Raw genomic sequence first — 21,019 nt, 5'->3', positions numbered from 1 at the left:
CTTTACAGTTTAGGTTTACAGTACAGATTTACAGTTTAGGTTTACAGTACAGATTTACAGTTTAGGTTTACAGTACAGATTTACAGTTTAGGTTTACAGTACAGATTTACAGTTTAGGTTTACAGTAGAGATTTACAGTAGAGATTTACAGTTTAGGTTTACAGTACAGATTTACAGTTTAGGTTTACAGTACAGATTTACAGTTTAGGTTTACAGTACAGATTTACAGTTTAGGTTTACAGTACAGATTTACAGTTTAGGTTTACAGTACAGATTGACAGTTTAGGTTTACAGTACAGATTTACAGTTTAGGTTTACAGTACAGATTTACAGTAGAGATTTACAGTTTAGGTTTACAGTACAGATTTACAGTTTAGGTTTACAGTACAGATTTACAGTTTAGGTTTACCAGATTTACAGTACAGATTTACAGTTTAGGTTTACAGTACATTACAGTTTAGGTTTACAGTACAGATTTACAGTTTAGGTTTAAGTACAGATTTACAGTTTAGGTTTACAGTACAGATTTACAGTTTAACTGCCCTTGCAGAACTTAGGTTTACAACAGATTTACAGTTTAGGTTTACAGGATTTACAGTTTAGGTTTACAGTACAGATTTACAGTACAGATTTACAGTTTAGGTTTACAGTACAGATTGACAGTACAGATTGACAGTTTAGGTTTACAGTACAGATTTACAGTTTAGGTTTACAGTTACATCTCAGAACTTAGAAATACCAGGAATGGCAGAACTTAGAAATACCAGGAATGACTAACCGATCTCTCAGAACTTAGAAATACCAGGAATGACTAACCGATCTCTCAGAACTTAGAAATACCAGGAATGACTAACCGATCTCTCAGAACTTAGAAATACCAGGAATGGCTTACCTATCAAACAGAACTTAGAAATACCAGGAATGGCTTACCTATCAAACAGAACTTAGAAATACCAGGAATGACTAACCGATCTCTCAGAACTTAGAAATACCAGGAATGGCTAACCTATCTCTCAGAACTTAGAAATACCAGGAATGGCTAACCTATCTCTCAGAACTTAGAAATACCAGGAATGGCTAACCTATCTCTCAGAACTTAGAAATACCAGGAATGGCTAACCTATCTCTCAGAACTTAGAAATACCAGGAATGGCTAACCTATCTCTCAGAACTTAGAAATACCAGGAATGGCTAACCTATCTCTCAGAACTTAGAAATACCAGGAATGGCTTACCTATCAATCAGAACTTAGAAATACCAGAAATGACTAACCGATCTCTCAGAACTTAGAAATACCAGGAATGACTAACCGATCTCTCAGAACTTAGAAATACCAGGAATGGCTTACCTATCAAACAGAACTTAGAAATACCAGGAATGGCTTACCTATCAATCAGAACTTAGAAATACCAGGAATGGCTAACCTATCTCTCAGAACTTAGAAATACCAGGAATGGCTAACCTATCTCTCAGAACTTAGAAATACCAGGAATGGCTAACCTATCTCTCAGAACTTAGAAATACCAGGAATGGCTAACCTATCTCTCAGAACTTAGAAATACCAGGAATGGCTAACCTATCTCTCAGAACTTAGAAATACCAGGAATGGCTAACCTATCTCTCAGAACTTAGAAATACCAGGAATGGCTAACCTCTCAATCAGAACTTAGAAATACCAGGAATGGCTAACCTATCTCTCAGAACTTAGAAATACCAGGAATGGCTAACCTATCTCTCAGAACTTAGAAATACCAGGAATGGCTAACCTATCTCTCAGAACTTAGAAATACCAGGAATGGCTAACCTATCTCTCAGAACTTAGAAATACCAGAAATGGCTAACCTCTCAATCAGAACTTAGAAATACCAGAAATGACTAACCGATCTCTCAGAACTTAGAAATACCAGGAATGACTAACCTATCTCTCAGAACTTAGAAATACCAGGAATGGCTAACCTATCTCTCAGAACTTAGAAATACCAGGAATGGCTAACCTATCTCTCAGAACTTAGAAACACCAGGAATGGCTAACCTATCTCTCAGAACTTAGAACTACCAGGAATGGCTTACCTATCTCTCAGAACTTAGAAATACCAGGAATGGCTAACCTATCTCTCAGAACTTAGAAATACCAGGAATGGCTAACCTATCTCTCAGAACTTAGAAATACCAGGAATGGCTAACCTATCTCTCAGAACTTAGAAATACCAGGAATTGCTAACCTATCTCTCAGAACTTAGAAATACCAGGAATGGCTTACCTCTCAATCAGAACTTAGAAATACCAGGAATGGCTAACCTCTCAAACAGAACTTAGAAATACCTGGAATGGCTTACCTATCTCTCAGAACTTAGAAATACCAGGAATGGCTAACCTATCAATCAGAACTTAGAAATACCAGGAATGGCTAACCTCTCTCTCAGAACTTAGAAATACCAGGAATGGCTAACCTATCTCTCAGAACTTAGAAATACCAGGAATGGCTAACCTCTCAATCAGAACTTAGAAATACCAGGAATGGCTAACCTCTCAATCAGAACTTAGAAATACCAGGAATGGCTAACCTATCTCTCAGAACTTAGAAATACCAGGAATGACTAACCGATCTCTCAGAACTTAGAAATACCAGGAATGGCTAACCTATCTCTCAGAACTTAGAAATACCAGGAATGGCTAACCTATCTCTCAGAACTTAGAAATACCAGAAATGACTAACCTCTCAATCAGAACTTAGAAACACCAGGAATGGCTAACCGATCTCTCAGAACTTAGAAATACCAGGAATGGCTAACCTCTCAATCAGAACTTAGAAATACCAGGAATGACTAACCGATCTCTCAGAACTTAGAAACACCAGGAATGGCTAACCGATCTCTGAGAACTTAGAAATACCAGGAATGGCTTACCTCTCAATCAGAACTTAGAAACACCAGGAATGGCTAACCGATCTCTCAGAACTTAGAAATACCAGGAATGGCTAACCTCTCAATCAGAACTTAGAAATACCAGGAATGACTAACCGATCTCTCAGAACTTAGAAACACCAGGAATGGCTAACCGATCTCTCAGAACTTAGAAATACCAGGAATGGCTAACCTATCTCTCAGAACTTAGAAATACCAGGAATGGCTAACCTATCTCTCAGAACTTAGAAATACCAGGAATGGCTAACCTATCTCTCAGAACTTAGAAATACCAGGAATGGCTAACCTATCTCTCAGAACTTAGAAATACCAGGAATGGCTAACCTATCTCTCAGAACTTAGAAATACCAGGAATGGCTAACCTATCAATCAGAACTTAGAAATACCAGGAATGGCTAACCTATCTCTCAGAACTTAGAAATACCAGGAATGGCTAACCTCTCAATCAGAACTTAGAAATACCAGGAATGGCTAACCTATCTCTCAGAACTTAGAAATACCAGGAATGGCTAACCTATCTCTCAAAACTTAGAAATACCAGGAATGGCTAACCTCTCAATCAGAACTTAGAAATACCAGGAATGACTAACCTATCAATCAGAACTTAGAAATACCAGGAATGGCTAACCTATCTCTCAGAACTTAGAAATACCAGGAATGGCTAACCTGTCTCTCAGAACTTAGAAATACCAGGAATGGCTTACCTCTCAATCAGAACTTAGAAACACCAGGAATGGCTGACCTCTCAATCAGAACTTAGAAATACCAGGAATGGCTAACCTATCTCTCAGAACTTAGAACTACCAGGAATGGCTAACTCTCAGATCTTTACTTTGGTAACTTTTGATGACCGTGTTTTATAGAATATGTTTATTGATACTTGCGTTAACTGTTAACACAGTATATTATGTCCGGGTCTTCTTTCAGAATCTCCTCACAATGAACATCCAATTCTACTTTACACAATCCCATTTTCGTCCTTCGTTAGATACGCTGCATTTTGCTTGTTTCTTTTTTTTCTTTTTATTTTTTGTTATACGTTATAAATTCAAATTATGCCAATTCAATTAATACTACTGTATAAAACAACATACGCTATTGAGGTAATTTGAAGTTTGACGTTCGTGTGTAAATTTCCTGGAAAATACTAATAATAGATATAACTGAAATTGATTTCCAGCAAGGGGTGTAATTTTTCCTGCTTTGTAGGCAACGTATACATATAATATGTATATAAATGTGGAAAAAGAAACTTAAACAAAATAATATAGATATTTACTGTGTTGTTGGTATAATTGATATATTTACTGTGTTGTTGGTATAATTGATATATTTACTGTGTTGTTGGTATAATTGATATATTTACTGTGTTGTTGGTATAATTGATATATTTACTGTGTTGTTGGTATAATTGATATATTTACTGTGTTGTTGGTATAATTGATATATTTACTGTGTTGTTGGTATAATTGATATATTTACTGTGTTGTTGGTATAATTGATATATTTACTGTGTTGTTGGTATAATTGATATGTTTACTGTGTTGTTGGTATAATTGATATGTTTACTGTGTTGTTGGTATAATTAATATGTTTACTGTGTTGTTGGTATAATTGATATATTTACTGTGTTGTTGGTATAATTGATATATTTACTGTGTTGTTGGTATAATTGATATATTTACTGTGTTGTTGGTATAATTGATATATTTACTGTGTTGTTGGTATAATTGATATATTTACTGTGTTGTTGGTATAATTGATATATTTACTGTGTTGTTGGTATAATTGATATATTTACTGTGTTGTTGGTATAATTGATATATTTACTGTGTTGTTGGTATAATTGATATATTTACTGTGTTGTTGGTATAATTGATATATTTACTGTGTTGTTGGTATAATTGATATATTTACTGTGTTGTTGGTAAAATTGATATATTTACTGTGTTGTTGGTATAATTGATATGTTTACTGTGTTGTTGGTATAATTGATATGTTTACTGTGTTGTTGGTATAATTGATATGTTTACTGTGTTGTTGGTATAATTGACATGTTTACTGTGTTGTTGGTATAATTGACATGTTTACTGTGTTGTTGGTATAATTGACATGTTTACTGTGTTGTTGGTATAATTGACATGTTTACTGTGTTGTTGGTATAATTGACATGTTTACTGTGTTGTTGGTATAATTGATATGTTTACTGTGTTGTTGGTATAATTGATATGTTTACTGTGTTGTTGGTATAATTGATATGTTTACTGTGTTGTTGGTATAATTGATATATTTACTGTGTTGTTGGTATAATTGATATATTTACTGTGTTGTTGGTATAATTGATATATTTACTGTGTTGTTGGTATAATTGATATGTTTACTGTGTTGTTGGTATAATTGATATATTTACTGTGTTGTTGGTATAATTGATATATTTACTGTGTTGTTGGTATAATTGATATGTTTACTGTGTTGTTGGTATAATTAATACGTTTACTGTGTTGTTGGTATAATTGATATATTTACTGTGTTGTTGGTATAATTGATATATTTACTGTGTTGTTGGTATAATTGATATATTTACTGTGTTGTTGGTATAATTGATATATTTACTGTGTTGTTGGTATAATTGATATGTTTACTGTGTTGTTGGTATAATTGATATATTTACTGTGTTGTTGGTATAATTGATATATTTACTGTGTTGTTGGTATAATTGATATATTTACTGTGTTGTTGGTATAATTGATATATTTACTGTGTTGTTGGTATAATTGATATGTTTACTGTGTTGTTGGTATAATTGATATATTTACTGTGTTGTTGGTATAATTGATATGTTTACTGTGTTGTTGGTATAATTGATATATTTACTGTGTTGTTGGTATAATTGATATGTTTACTGTGTTGTTGGTATAATTGATATATTTACTGTGTTGTTGGTATAATTGATATGTTTACTGTGTTGTTGGTATAATTGATACATTTACTGTGTTGTTGGTATAATTAATATGTTTACTGTGTTGTTGGTATAATTGATATTTTTACTGTGTTGTTGGTATAATTGATATTTTTACTGTGTTGTTGGTATAATTGATATGTTTACTGTGTTGTTGGTATAATTGATATATTTACTGTGTTGTTGGTATAATTGATATATTTACTGTGTTGTTGGTATAATTGATATATTACTGTGTTGTTGGTATAATTGATATGTTTACTGTGTTGTTGGTATAATTGATATATTTACTGTGTTGTTGGTATAATTGATATATTTACTGTGTTGTTGGTATAATTGATATGTTTACTGTGTTGTTGGTATAATTAATACGTTTACTGTGTTGTTGGTATAATTGATATATTTACTGTGTTGTTGGTATAATTGATATATTTACTGTGTTGTTGGTATAATTGATATATTTACTGTGTTGTTGGTATAATTGATATGTTTACTGTGTTGTTGGTATAATTGATATATTTACTGTGTTGTTGGTATAATTGATATATTTACTGTGTTGTTGGTATAATTGATATATATACTGTGTTGTTGGTATAATTGATATATTTACTGTGTTGTTGGTATAATTGATATGTTTACTGTGTTGTTGGTATAATTGATATATTTACTGTGTTGTTGGTATAATTGATATATTTACTGTGTTGTTGGTATAATTGATATATTTACTGTGTTGTTGGTATAATTGATATGTTTACTGTGTTGTTGGTATAATTGATATATTTACTGTGTTGTTGGTATAATTGATATGTTTACTGTGTTGTTGGTATAATTGATATATTTACTGTGTTGTTGGTATAATTGATATGTTTACTGTGTTGTTGGTATAATTGATACATTTACTGTGTTGTTGGTATAATTAATATGTTTACTGTGTTGTTGGTATAATTGATATGTTTACTGTGTTGTTGGTATAATTAATATATTTACTGTGTTGTTGGTATAATTGATATATTTACTGTGTTGTTGGTATAATTAATATATTTACTGTGTTGTTGGTATAATTGATATGTTTACTGTGTTGTTGGTATAATTGATATATTTACTGTGTTGTTGGTATAATTGATATGTTTACTGTGTTGTTGGTATAATTGATATGTTTACTGTGTTGTTGGTATAATTGATATGTTTACTGTGTTGTTGGTATAATTGATATGTTTACTGTGTTGTTGGTATAATTGATATATTTACTGTGTTGTTGGTATAATTAATATGTTTACTGTGTTGTTGGTATAATTAATATATTTACTGTGTTGTTGGTATAATTGATATATTTACTGTGTTGTTGGTATAATTGATATGTTTACTGTGTTGTTGGTATAATTGATATGTTTACTGTGTTGTTGGTATAATTGATATATTTACTGTGTTGTTGGTATAATTGACATGTTTACTGTGTTGTTGGTATAATTGACATGTTTACTGTGTTGTTGGTATAATTGACATGTTTACTGTGTTGTTGGTATAATTGATATGTTTACTGTGTTGTTGGTATAATTGATACCACTGAGAGATTATCGTGATGTTGGTTCACAGACGGAGACAGGAAATCTTGTCTGAACTCATGGAGCTAGCAACAGACCTGGCCTCTTTATACGGGGAAGTCATGTCTCTTTTTCTTCAAAGGTAAGACAGCATCACAATATTCGGGTCTTTCATGACGTCATGTCAGGGACATAACATACTGCTTTTATCCTCGGAGACTAGAGGACTATATGTATACTGAACTCTTGTCTTGTATTGTTATTGAGATTTAAACAAGAACATTTACTGTGTATATGTTGGCAATGCCACGACAACAAGCTCTGTTGGTCTTAAGAAGAAACAGATAGACACATTTTGTCCTTCCCATGTACATAGTATTGACCACAAGGGCATATGTTTGAGATTTTGAGTAATGTGTGACAGAAGTTGATAATCACAACGCTATAAAACCAGTATTTATACAAACAACGAAACTCCAAATTAACTGATTAAACATTTACAGAACAACGATCTAAACCGTTCAGCCCTGGATTGTTTACTGTTTATGTAATACTCACGACGTACGTTAACAATTGAATATAAAATAAAATCTTCTATTTTACAGGTTCGAGCTGAACATTCTGGCTTTGTTACGTCCTGTACATGGAATGTTTTACGCCATGAGCATGCACTGTCGGTACAATTGTCTGGACAGAGAGATAGAGTGAGTGTAGATAAAACAAGATGTCTTTATGAAACACTATGCCCCCGGTTGACCCAAAATGAAAATCGCGTGGTCAACAATTCTGGTACCATCAGAAAAATCTTGTCATAAGCAACACACAAGCCAAATATGAAAGGTGTAATAGGTATGGGCAAGGTTAAAGTTGATGACAGACAAACAAATCAGAGAGACAGACAAACAAATCAGAGAGACAGACAAACAGACAGCACGGAAAACAATATACCCCGATTCGGGGTCATAAAGTCACACAAAGCAGAAGTTTATATATATATATAATTTTGAAATAGTCCCAAGTTTAGACAAAAGATATATTCACGATTTCATCGCTGAATTTTAACCGTTTTAATTTTTCCAGCTTCCTGCCTGGTGCCAGAAACATATATTCCAGTTTCCTGTCCGGGGTTCTAGGGCTGATGAGGGGAGCTAAGGTCCTGCTGAAGAGGCTGAAGTTAGTCAACGTTGTTTAGTATTTTCAAATATCAATATAAAGATGAACCTGTTATTGAGGACACGTTTCATCTAGCTTATATATCATAGAAACAAATCTCTGCAACGTATTTGTATTGAATGGCAATGTATATTTTGAGTAATACTTTGGTACTTTTGTTAAAGTTACACGAATTTGATTTCAGATACGATAACGACCAGGCTCGTCAGAGACGGAGCATGATACAAAACAGTATATCCGGATTTGTGACGGAAATATCCATCATTATAACCCAGGGCACAAATCAGTAGGTTTTTAATACCGGTTCTGTATGTGATGTTTACAGGGCAAAAATCAGTAGGTTTTTAATACCGGTTCTGTATGTGATGTTTACAGGGCACAAATCTGTAGGTTTTTAATACCGGTTCTGTATGTGATGTTTACAGGGCACAAATCTGTAGGTTTTTAATACCGGTTCTGTATGTGATGTTTACAGGGCACAAATCAGTAGGTTTTTAATACCGGTTCTGTATGTGATGTTTACAGGGCACAAATCAGTAGGTTTTTAATACCGGTTCTGTATGTGATGTTTACAGGGCACAAATCTGTAGGTTTTTAATACCGGTTCTGTATGTGATGTTTACAGGGCACAAATCAGTAGGTTTTTAATACCGGTTCTGTATGTGATGTTTACAGGGCACAAATCAGTAGGTATTTAATAACGGTTCTGTATGTGATGTTTACAGGGCACAAATCTGTAGGTTTTTAATACCGGTTCTGTATGTGATGTTTACAGGGCACAAATCAGTAGGTTTTTAATACCGATTCTGTATGTGATGTTTACAGGGCACAAATCTGTAGGTTTTTAATACCGGTTCTGTATGTGATGTTTACAGGGCACAAATCAGTAGGTTTTTAATACCGGTTCTGTATGTGATGTTTACAGGGCACAAATTAGTAGGTTTTTAATACCGGTTCTGTATGTGATGTTTACAGGGCACAAATCAGTAGGTTTTTAATACCTGTTCTGTATGTGATGTTTACAGGGCACAAATCAGTAGGTTTTTAATACCGATTCTGTATGTGATGTTTACAGGGCACAAATCTGTAGGTTTTTAATACCGGTTCTGTATGTGATGTTTACAGGGCACAAATCAGTAGGTTTTTAATACCGGTTCTGTATGTGATGTTTACAGGGCACAAATCAGTAGGTTTTTAATACCGGTTCTGTATGTGATGTTTACAGGGCACAAATCTGTAGGTTTTTAATACCGGTTCTGTATGTGATGTTTACAGGGCACAAATCAGTAGGTTTTTAATACCGGTTCTGTATGTGATGTTTACAGGGCACAAATCAGTAGGTTTTTAATACCGGTTCTGTATGTGATGTTTACAGGGCACAAATCAGTAGGTTTCTAATACTGGTTCTGTATGTGATGTTTTCAAGGCAGAAGTTTGAAGTTATGTACGGATGTTCAGACAGAAGACAATTATTGTACAATTTCACATTTCAGTGTGTCGTTAGAGGAGTACAGACAACTTATGTTCAAAGTTGGAAGTTTGTGTACGGATGCTTTCTTCGGAATAGGGAAAACAAAAGGGTAAGTTCACATTATCGACAAGTTAAGTTTTAAATTCATTCTTTTTTCCGTGTGATATTTATCAAAGAGGAAGGAGATTCTTGAGTATTCTATTTTACTCTTTGTACCAAGGAGTGAATAATCAAACAGACATCAGCAACATTTTTATATCTACAGAAAATTACATCTAAAATAAGCAATTGTTAAAGCTCCGTGACATAAGTATTGGGTTCCATTTTAACAGAATTGCGGATTCACTAGAAATGGGAGAGAATGCAGTGGCTTTGGGACCAAACAAGCACCTTGGTGATGTGTCCTACTGTGACGTCATCAGATGTCCCGTCGAAAACCGCCAGGATATTCTAGACTCGTTGAAATTACAAGATGGACAACATCTTATTTCAGACATATTCCAAATTACCGGAAGTTCGTTTCAGAGTTCAGAAAGGATTTCTGTGCGATTTCCAATATCAAAAGTGGCCCTCCCATCCACTGTGGCGATCAAAGTGAAAATAAAATGTGGACCTAAATGGCTTGATGTGGTAGGAGAACTTATTGTAAGTACACAGAAATGTTGTATTACAGTTAATCAATTAGGCCGTCAAACAATCAATGTCTGTCTGTTGTTCTATTAAATGTGTCCTACAGATACATCTATAATTAATTGGTTCAGTGGAGTAGATATTATAGATACGCTGCCTTCAAGTTTTTGAGACAAAGACGGACATCTCCCTGTCCATCATACCTATAACTGAATGTAATGGTAAAACATCCAGCATGGTTGTTGTCTCGGTATCTGGACAGACATCTCCCTGTCCATCATACCTATAACTGAATGTAATGGTAAAACATCCAGCATGGTTGTTGTCTCGGTATCTGGACAGACATCTCCCTGTCCATCATACCTATAACTGAATGTAATGGTAAAACATCCAGCATGGTTGTTGTCTCGGTATCTGGACAGACATCTCCCTGTCCATCATACCTATAACTGAATGTAATGGTAAAACATCCAGCATGGTTGTTGTCTCGGTATCTGGACAGACATCTCCCTGTCCATCATACCTATAACTGAATGTAATGGTAAAACATCCAGCATAGTTATTGTCTCGGTATCTGGACAGACATCAGTTTTCCTCGTACGAAGAGAGGTACAGTCACGGGAAACATAGATGTTCTCGTCCAGGCTGTACAGGGGAGATAATTTAAGTGTAGGGAAATCTCTTGTACTGACCAGATAATACAAAGGAACCTGTTTAACTGATCATACACGTTTTCGTGTAATTCAGTTTCCTCTAACACGTTTCAATGCGTGCCGATGAATCAGTGATACCTATTGTAACTTATTTAAAGTAAACAATACACTTTCTTTTTTATGTGATGGACGCCAAACTGATATATATATATATATATATATATATACGAAATGAATCAATGGTGTACATGTATAGTATATATATATTGAGCCCTTTGGTGTGACCTATCTGAAACATCGGTTTTCGTCCTGACATTTCTATACAAGTCCTCGCTGTGATATTTGTGAAGTTACTGTTATTTATATAGCATATACACTTATATATATATTACCGGTTATTCATGACTTTTGATATTAAGAATGTATTCGATCAACGAAAAAAACAGCAACAGCCGAGAAAATAAATTACTCTACTTTGTCGGAATAACAAGTTTGTCTCAATTGGTAGATTTAACCAAGTTATAAATATTAGATTTGATGACGTAATACACACAAAGTTACTTTCACTGTCGTCTACATACGTAAATAAGACAGATCTTCGGTGAGAAAAAATCCAAGAAAACCATGGGACTAAAAGTCAATCTTCAGTGTAAAGGGACATTACCTAAAGTAAAAATAGGCCATAGATAATTAACACGTCATCAACCTCGTGACCTTTGGTCGTTTTTACAGGACAGTCAAGTAGAGTTTGAGGCCAGGTTTATCCAGGCGTTCGTAGCTGTAGCTGGTTTCCGTGCCTACCATAGGGAAATCCCTCTCTCGGGGTATACCTATATCTCCGAGGACGATAGTCGGGTCAGGATCAACTTTCCTAAAGACTGCTTCAACAAGCCCGTCATTGTCCAGTTTAGGGTATGTCCAGTCAGTGTCAGTAACGTCCTCATCTGTATATGTCCAGTCAGTGTCAGTAACGTCCTCATCTGTATATGTCCAGTCAGTGTCAGTAACGTCCTCATCAGTATATGTCCAGTCAGTGTCAGTAACGTCCTCATCTGTATATGTCCAGTTAGTGTCAGTAACGTCCTTATCTGTATATGTCCAGTTAGTGTCAGTAACGTCCTCATCTGTAGCCTGTAGTGACATCTATTTGTGTATGTGTCCAGTCAGTGTCAGTAACGTCCTCATCAGTAGCCTGTAGTGACATCTATTTGTGTATGTGTCCAGTCAGTGTCAGTAACGTCCTCATCAGTAGCCTGTAGTGACATCTATTTGTGTATGTGTCCAGTCAGTGTCAGTAACGTCCTCATCAGTAGCCTGTAGTGACATCTATTTGTGTATGTGTCAAGTCAGTGTCAGTAACGTCCTCATCAGTAGCCTGTAGTGACATCTATTTGTGTATGTGTCCAGTCAGTGTCAGTAACGTCCTCATCAGTAGCCTGTAGTGACATCTATTTGTGTATGTGTCCAGTCAGCGTCAGTAACGTCCTCATCTGTATATGTCCAGTCCGTGTCAGTAACGTCCTCATCTGTATATGTCCAGTCAGTGTCAGTAACGTCCTCATCTGTATATGTCCAGTCAGTGTCAGTAACGTCCTCATCAGTAGCCTGTAGTGACATCTATTTGTGTATGTGTCCAGTCAGTGTCAGTAACGTCCTCATCTGTATATGTCCAGTCAATGTCAGTAACGTCCTCATCTGTATATGTCCAGTCAGTGTCAGTAACGTCCTCATCAGTAGCCTGTAGTGACATCTATTTGTGTATGTGTCCAGTCAGTGTCAGTAACGTCCTCATCTGTATATGTCCAGTCAGTGTCAGTAACGTCCTCATCTGTATATGTCCAGTCAGTGTCAGTAACGTCCTCATCTGTATATGTCCAGTCAGTGTCAGTAACGTCCTCATCTGTATATGTCCAGTCAGTGTCAGTAACGTCCTCATCAGTAGCCTGTAGTGACATCTATTTGTGTATGTGTCCAGTCAGTGTCAGTAACGTCCTCATCAGTAGCCTGTAGTGACATCTATTTGTGTATGTGTCCAGTCAGTGTCAGTAACGTCCTCATCTGTATATGTCCAGTTAGTGTCAGTAACGTCCTCATCAGTAGCCTGTAGTGACATCTATTTGTGTATGTGTCCAGTCAGTGTCAGTAACGTCCTCATCAGTAGCCTGTAGTGACATTTATTTGTGTATGTGTCCAGTCAGTGTCAGTAACGTCCTCATCTGTATATGTCCAGTTAGTGTCAGTAACGTCCTCATTAGTAGCCTGTAGTGACATCTATTTGTGTATGTGTCCAGTCAGTGTCAGTAACGTCCTCATCAGTAGCCTGTAGTGACATCTATTTGTGTATGTGTCCAGTCAGTGTCAGTAACGTCCTCATCAGTAGCCTGTAGTGACATCTATTTGTGTATGTGTCCAGTCAGTGTCAGTAATGTTCTCATCAGTAGCCTGTAGTGACATCTATTTGTGTATATGTCCAGTTAGTGTCAGTAACGTCCTCATCAGTAGCCTGTAGTGACATCTATTTGTGTATGTGTCCAGTTAGTGTCAGTAACGTCCTCATTAGTAGCCTGTAGTGACATCTATTTGTGTATGTGTCCAGTCAGTGTCAGTAACGTCCTCAACAGTAGCCTGTAGTGACATCTATTTGTGTATGTGTCCAGTCAGTGTCAGTAACGTCCTCATCTGTATATGTCCAGTCAATGTCAGTAACGTCCTCATCTGTATATGTCCAGTCAGTGTCAGTAACGTCCTCATCAGTAGCCTGTAGTGACATCTATTTGTGTATGTGTCCAGTCAGTGTCAGTAACGTCCTCATCTGTATATGTCCAGTCAGTGTCAGTAACGTCCTCATCTGTATATGTCCAGTCAGTGTCAGTAATGTCCTCATCTGTATATGTCCAGTCAGTGTCAGTAACGTCCTCATCAGTAGCCTGTAGTGACATCTATTTGTGTATGTGTCCAGTCAGTGTCAGTAACGTCCTCATCAGTAGCCTGTAGTGACATCTATTTGTGTATGTGTCCAGTCAGTGTCAGTAACTTTCTCATCAGTAACCTGGAGTGACATCTATTTGTGTATATGTCCATTTAGTGTCAGTAATGTTCTCATCAGTAACCTGTAGTAACATCTATTTGTGTATATAAATGAAAACTCTAGAGTTAAGTCGCTTTTGATAATAAAAAGGAATCTAATCAAAATATGTTTTTAATGAAAACGATTGAACAAGAGTGAAAAATGTTTAAGTTATATGATATCAGGCACGAACACACTATTATTTTCAACCAGATTTAGAGTTAGACTTTCAGATGTTATTGAAATACCTGATGTTAAACCTACACACAATTATGGAGTTTGTTTTGCAAGAAAAACTTTTACAACATGCAAATTTATAAGTGTATATCAGCCATTATATCTCGTACTTCAGCTAGTGATGGTGAACAGAACCCGGATGTTTGGATACAAAGATTGTTGTCCTGAACAATGTCAGTCCATCACGGCCATCTCTGACTTCCTGTTCATCAAGTTTGACAAAGACGTCGATATTAAGGTAAAAAGTAAAACTATACGTGTTAAATAGGTATTTGACACAAAGAATAAAGTATCTTATTCTTCTACGTGTTTTCTGTCTACATAGTAAAGCCTTTTGTCAGATTTCTTCTCGTCAACGGACGTCGGTGTCCTAGAGACGTGCAGGTATCAACAATGCATGATGGGAATCGGACCAGAGATCAAACACTCTTATAATATCCGGCGGTTACCAAAGTAAACATTCAGTCAATATTCTCAGGTGTTCGTTAACTAGTATCAGGTGAAATAGTTTGACAGGCAACGTGTGGTCCTGTTTGACTTCCGCTTTGTTTCTGCTTGACTTCCGGTTTGCTATTACGTGATAATCAAACCGCAAATACCTAGATATTTTGATAAGAATCGATGTCCGACATCTCGGCTGCCTTCTATATATAGCAAATACCTGTTTATAAGAACTCCTTATTTTAGATAAAAATCTCTTGATAAAGGCCATCGGCCTCTTACGGTCACTTTTTCCTTCTCTCCTAAGTTGCCTTTATTGACGAGTTTACTGTAAATAAAAAGTCACATAATAAGCCATAGCAGCGTATGTCTGATTGATTATTTTTGTTACAGGAACCAGCCCTGATGCACTTGCCAATTATCAATGATATAGACGACCCTGACTCGGAGATCGTTATGTTCCGTATCGGTGGTAACGAGGAGACGGAAATTCTCCAGAAAAGGTCGGCCATGCGGTGCGAGTCCACAACAAGCTGTTACACATTCCAAGTGGACAGGTTTAATGGGTACGCTCTAAGCTGTATATATAGATGTAGTAGTTAAACTTTCAGATTGGAATATTCTATTTTGTTAAGGTATTTTATGTATAATATTATCATTACACAACAAGTAAGTCCATACTAATTTTATATAAAGCCAATGCTTGATTCTTGTTAATCTTTGTGACTAGCTGTAACATTTTTTCCCGTTATTCTCCATTCGAAATTGATGTAAAATATTTCAGAAAATTCAAGCTGGTTTTCTCTGTATTGTTATCTGTGCCTTATTTCAAACTCTCAAATGTAATTAAGATTTTAGATGCAGTTTTTTTTTTACGTAAAGTCGTTAAGTTAAATTCACCTGACATAAGTATATCTTGAACAATTCCTACCTTATATTGTTAGTTTATTGAACAGAGAGGTGTTCTGTATTAAATCTATTAATGTCTACAAAATTTATTAGATAAATAGTAACCAGTTAATTGCGAAACGAGGCGAAGTGAAATGAGATACAAGAAGGGAGGTAACTCGGACAGGAATCGATACAAAATCTGTACATGCATTCTGTACAGTAACGAAAACCCGATCTTTTAACAATGACATCATTATGAGATTTTTGATTCATTTAGTATACATGTATAGCAAGTATGTCTTATTACAATATCAGATACTTGACTTTTTATCTTCATATATTTGTAAAACTAAAAATTTCCACGAAGATTTTCAAAAATGTCCTTAGAAGATAAAACCGAAACAAAATATCTCGCTTGTTTTAACGATATACTCAGTCATTAACATGATACTTCGGTGGTCTGTTAGATATGATTTGATTTTTTGTTTAGTATGTTGTTCGACAAATATACATTAATTAGTTACTTTAAACCAAATGATTGTGAATTCAGTAATAATCATATATCCTATTTAATATTGTCAGAATCGCTCTTGCAAAAGTGAAGAAGAAGTTTATGAGGAAGTCTAAGGGTTTTGTGGAGGACGAACTGAAGTTGTATCTAGGGGAGGAACACATGTGTTCTATCCTGACGTTCCTAGATAAAAGTCTTCTACATGTCGGTGTGGTTAAAATATGGATTGAAATCGTTGAGAAGAGGTTCGTCAAGCGAGCTCTGAGACGGCGAGCTAAAGAAGGACTTTTCGAAATCCCAGGAAATCGATCTGTAGATATCCGACTCAAGGAAAACGAGACTGTTACATTTGATACCGATGGAAATATACAGAAAATCCGGGAGATTCCGAATGACTTTTTCTCCATTATATATACAAGTAGCTGCCGTGATAATTACCGTTCTTTTCCGCTCGAGCCGAGGAAGGACCCACGTGGTCGCCATGTTGGGATAGTTAATTTCTTCAAAAAAGTCGATGGACTGGATACATTTCTACACACCGTTACCCTTGATACCAACCGATTTCTGGTCAGCATGTCCAGGCTGAAAACATCCTACTCAGAGAACAGACCAGGTATGTGATTATTACTATTTATCATAGGGATTTATCATTTATAATTTATTATACAATTATAAATACGGACCATGGGTTTGAAAATGATGACAAGATCCTGTGTATTTACATTAAAAGTCATCACTGTTTATCAAAGGACAACAACAGAATCCGAACACATCTATTTACAATTAGTCCGCAATACAGAACGTTCTAAAAACGTCTTTCCAATTATTTCATTCCTCATTCCAATTTCGCGCAGTAAGGTATGATAAACCGTCCATAGCCACATGTAAATGCTGTATGATGCAGTATCATTGACGAGTCCTAGAAGGACGAAACAGCTGTATGATACAGCGTCACTGACGAGGCCTAGAAGGACGAAACAGCTGTATGATACAGCGTCACTGACGAGGCCTAGAAGGACGAAACAGCTGTATGATACAGCGTCACTGACGAGGCCTAGAAGGACGAAACAGCTGTATGATGTAGCATCACTGACGAGTCCTAGAAGGACGAAACAGCTGTATGATACAGCGTCACTGACGAGGCCTAGAAGGACGAAACAGCTGTATGATACAGCGTCACTGACGAGTCCTAGAAGGACGAAACAGCTGTATGATGCAGTGTCATTGACGAGTCCTAGAAGGACGAAACAGCTGTATGATACAGCGTCACTGACGAGGCCTAGAAGGACGAAACAGCTGTATGATACAGCGTCACTGACGAGGCCTAGAAGGACGAAACAGCTGTATGATGCAGTATCACTGACGAGGCCTAGAAGGACGAAACAGCTGTATGATGTAACATCACTGACGGACCCTAGAAGGACGAAACAGCTGTATGATACAGCATCACTGACGAGTCCTAGAAGGACGAAACAGCTGTATGATACAGCGTCACTGACGAGGCCTAGAAGGACGAAACAGCTGTATGATGCAGTATCACTAACGAGGCCTAGAAGGACGAAACAGCTGTATGATGTAACATCACTGACGGACCCTAGAAGGACGAAACAGCTGTATGATACAGCATCACTGACGAGTCCTAGAAGGACGAAACAGCTGTATGATACAGCGTCACCGATGAGTCTTAGAGGAACTAAACAACTGTATGATGTAGTTTAATTCAATGTCTATTGGTGCTATTAAATAAGATATGGATTACTGCATAGAGATATTACTACATAATGTACCTGACAGTTAAAAAATGTGCCTGTTTTCAATTATATTTCGTTAATGCACTAACAAAATATTCCAGTATTACGAAATTTAATACTGTTGGTTTTTGAGGTGTGGCAGTGGTTACCAGAAGCCTAGCTGGTAGAGATTAGGACTCAACAACCTTAAACACAAAGATGTATGATTGGATCTGTTCCAGATCTGACTACTGTATTATCCCGGTTTTGTCGAAATTTCATCCCAATTGATTTTGTAAGGTTGTGACTGGCCTCTCGCATGCTGATCAGTGTGGTAGTTAAAAGCGTGTTTGTTCACGGAGCGATACCGTAGGAAGTAGACAAACAGTATTAGATAAAACACGGGCTCCTTACAACTATCACTAGTAAAATACGGATTCAAATATGTCCTGTTACATTTTCAAAAAGTCAAAATACTCTAGTTCGTTTTCATTTTTCTATCGACGTGGTTTGTTCACCATTTCAGCTATTTAACATGTAAATTGTCGCAGTATAGTTAATGTTGGTATGAAAAGAGACCGTGTGTATATATTTGGCAGATTAATTATTAAAGGGGGTTAGTCAAGTTTGACATATGTGTTGATCGCTGGTTATCAGTTTCTGATAATGCATATCGACTGACTTGAAACATGGCCAACACCTGTTAGCGACCTCGTACACACGTTACTGTGCTCAAGTAACACTTGTCAGCGACTTGTTTCACATGTTACTGTGCACAAGTAACACTTTTCAGCGACTTGTTTCACATGTTATTGTGCACAAGTAAGGCCAACACCTCTCAGAGACGTGATATAAATGTTACCTAGCACAAGTAAGCCAAACACAGCAATAAATATTGCTGTGCACAAGTAAATTCTTACACCTATAAATGTCACTGTGCAAAAGTTATGCTCACGTACCCATGTAAGCCCAATACTTGTCACGAACCGGCATTTTAACCGTTGACAGCTAATCATTTTTTAAATAAATCGAACACATACAAGGAACCAAGTATCCATAACACACCATTAATTATTATAATGCGGACCAACTTCTAGAAATATATACTGTTTAAAACAAATAATGTACATGTGTTTTTACTTCACAATAATTCACCATGAAATAGGAAGTAAACCAGAATGTTAGACATTATCAGTCTCTATTGTGATTTATAGAATGATGAACTGGCCCACCAGGTTATGTTCCACGCAGTAACATGAAGTGTTGATAGTTAAATAACTGATGAATCATTCCTTATCCGTGTTAAATGTTAGTCCCACACTGCAACACAATCAATACAAAACGCTAGAACCCAGTACAACTTATTTACATTGTTTACAAACAACAATAGACGAATATTTCTGAATGGACAGTTGTCTGCCTAACCGATATATTGATTATCATAATTATTGGGGGACCTTTCTATAAACAATATATCGTTGTTTCAGTATTATATTCTGTCGCGATGAATTGCTATACTATAATTTTTACCTGTATATATCGGTACCTTTAAACATGCCGACATTTTAATTGGTCTCATTGAGTCAGGGCTGTAACAAACTACCCACCCGTACACTGTGTGTATATACGTCGCCTTTTGAATAATTTCACAGACCTTTAGACTACAAGGTAGTGTTACAAGGCTGTTGTGTAAAGATAAAAGAACGTGGTACCGTTAGTATTTATAAAGCTGTGTGGACTACAGATGTAGGATGATTCGTGGGGAGTGGTGATGGAACAGGCCGGACCACTCCCCTCCCGGGAATGGTACAGAGAACTCATCACCAGGAACAGTATTAGAAAGAAACGTTTGAATATATTACCGTTTAAAAATTCTATTGAAATCGCAGGTAATTTATAGTTAAAGTGATTAGGAAATGTATACAGGTATGTAATTATATGATGTCACCTTTCCACCGCCTTATAACATTGTATATACGTATGTAATGTCACCTTTCCATCGCCTTATAGTAATGTATACATGCATGTAATGTCACCTTTCCATCGCCTTATAACAATGTATACAGGTATGTAATGTCACCTTTCCATCGCCTTATAACAATGTATACAGGTATGTAATGTCACCTTTCCATCGCCTTATAATAATGTATACAGGTATGTAATGTCACCTTTCCACCGCCTTGTAACGATGTATACTGGTATGTAATGTCACCTTTCAATCGCCTTATTACATTGTATACAGGTATGTAATTATATGATGTCACCTTTCCATCGCCTTATAACAATGTATACAGGTATGTAATGTTACCTTTCCATCGCCTTATAACAATGTATACAGGTATGTAATGTCACCTTTCCATCGCCTTATAATAATGTATACAGGTATGTAATGTCACCTTTCCACCGCCTTATAACGATGTATACTGGTATGTAATGTCACCTTTCAATCGCCTTATTACATTGTATACAGGTATGTAATTATATGATGTCACCTTTCCATCGCCTTATAACAATGTATACAGGTATGTAATGTTACCTTTCCATCGCCTTATAACAATGTATACAGGTATGTAATGTCACCTTTCCATCGCCTTATAACAATGTATACAGGTATGTAATGTCACCTTTTCCATCGCCTTATAATAATGTATACAGGTATGTATGTACTTTCCACCGCCTTATAACGATGTATACTGGTATGTAATGTCACCTTTCAATCGCCTTATTACATTGTATACAGGTATGTAATTATATGATGTCACCTTTCCATCGCCTTATAACAATGTATACA

At 36.1% G+C, this 21,019-nt stretch overlaps 1 protein-coding gene across 1 annotated transcript in view; it reads left to right on the top strand.

The window, feature by feature from the left end:
* The window catches only part of LOC132550672 (uncharacterized), a 41,682-nt gene that overhangs the window by 11,139 nt on the left and 9,524 nt on the right, over window positions 1-21,019 (top strand). The window contains exons 3-12 of the mRNA XM_060214764.1: window positions 7,477-7,566; window positions 8,030-8,128; window positions 8,505-8,597; window positions 8,782-8,883; window positions 10,091-10,177; window positions 10,401-10,713; window positions 12,084-12,263; window positions 14,771-14,893; window positions 15,490-15,662; window positions 16,570-17,111. Of these exons, the coding sequence (XP_060070747.1) occupies window positions 7,477-7,566; window positions 8,030-8,128; window positions 8,505-8,597; window positions 8,782-8,883; window positions 10,091-10,177; window positions 10,401-10,713; window positions 12,084-12,263; window positions 14,771-14,893; window positions 15,490-15,662; window positions 16,570-17,111 (1,802 nt within the window). The remainder of the gene's footprint in view (window positions 1-7,476; window positions 7,567-8,029; window positions 8,129-8,504; window positions 8,598-8,781; window positions 8,884-10,090; window positions 10,178-10,400; window positions 10,714-12,083; window positions 12,264-14,770; window positions 14,894-15,489; window positions 15,663-16,569; window positions 17,112-21,019) is intronic.

This window comes from Ylistrum balloti, unplaced genomic scaffold (genome assembly GCF_031769215.1).
Source record: "Ylistrum balloti isolate Yb309-2 unplaced genomic scaffold, AGI_CSIRO_Ybal_v1 Utg370138, whole genome shotgun sequence".
In the NCBI taxonomy this organism is placed as follows: Eukaryota; Metazoa; Mollusca; class Bivalvia; order Pectinida; family Pectinidae; genus Ylistrum; species Ylistrum balloti.
Note: the sequence above shows the minus strand (reverse complement) of the source record. Positions and strands in the feature narration are given on the sequence as shown.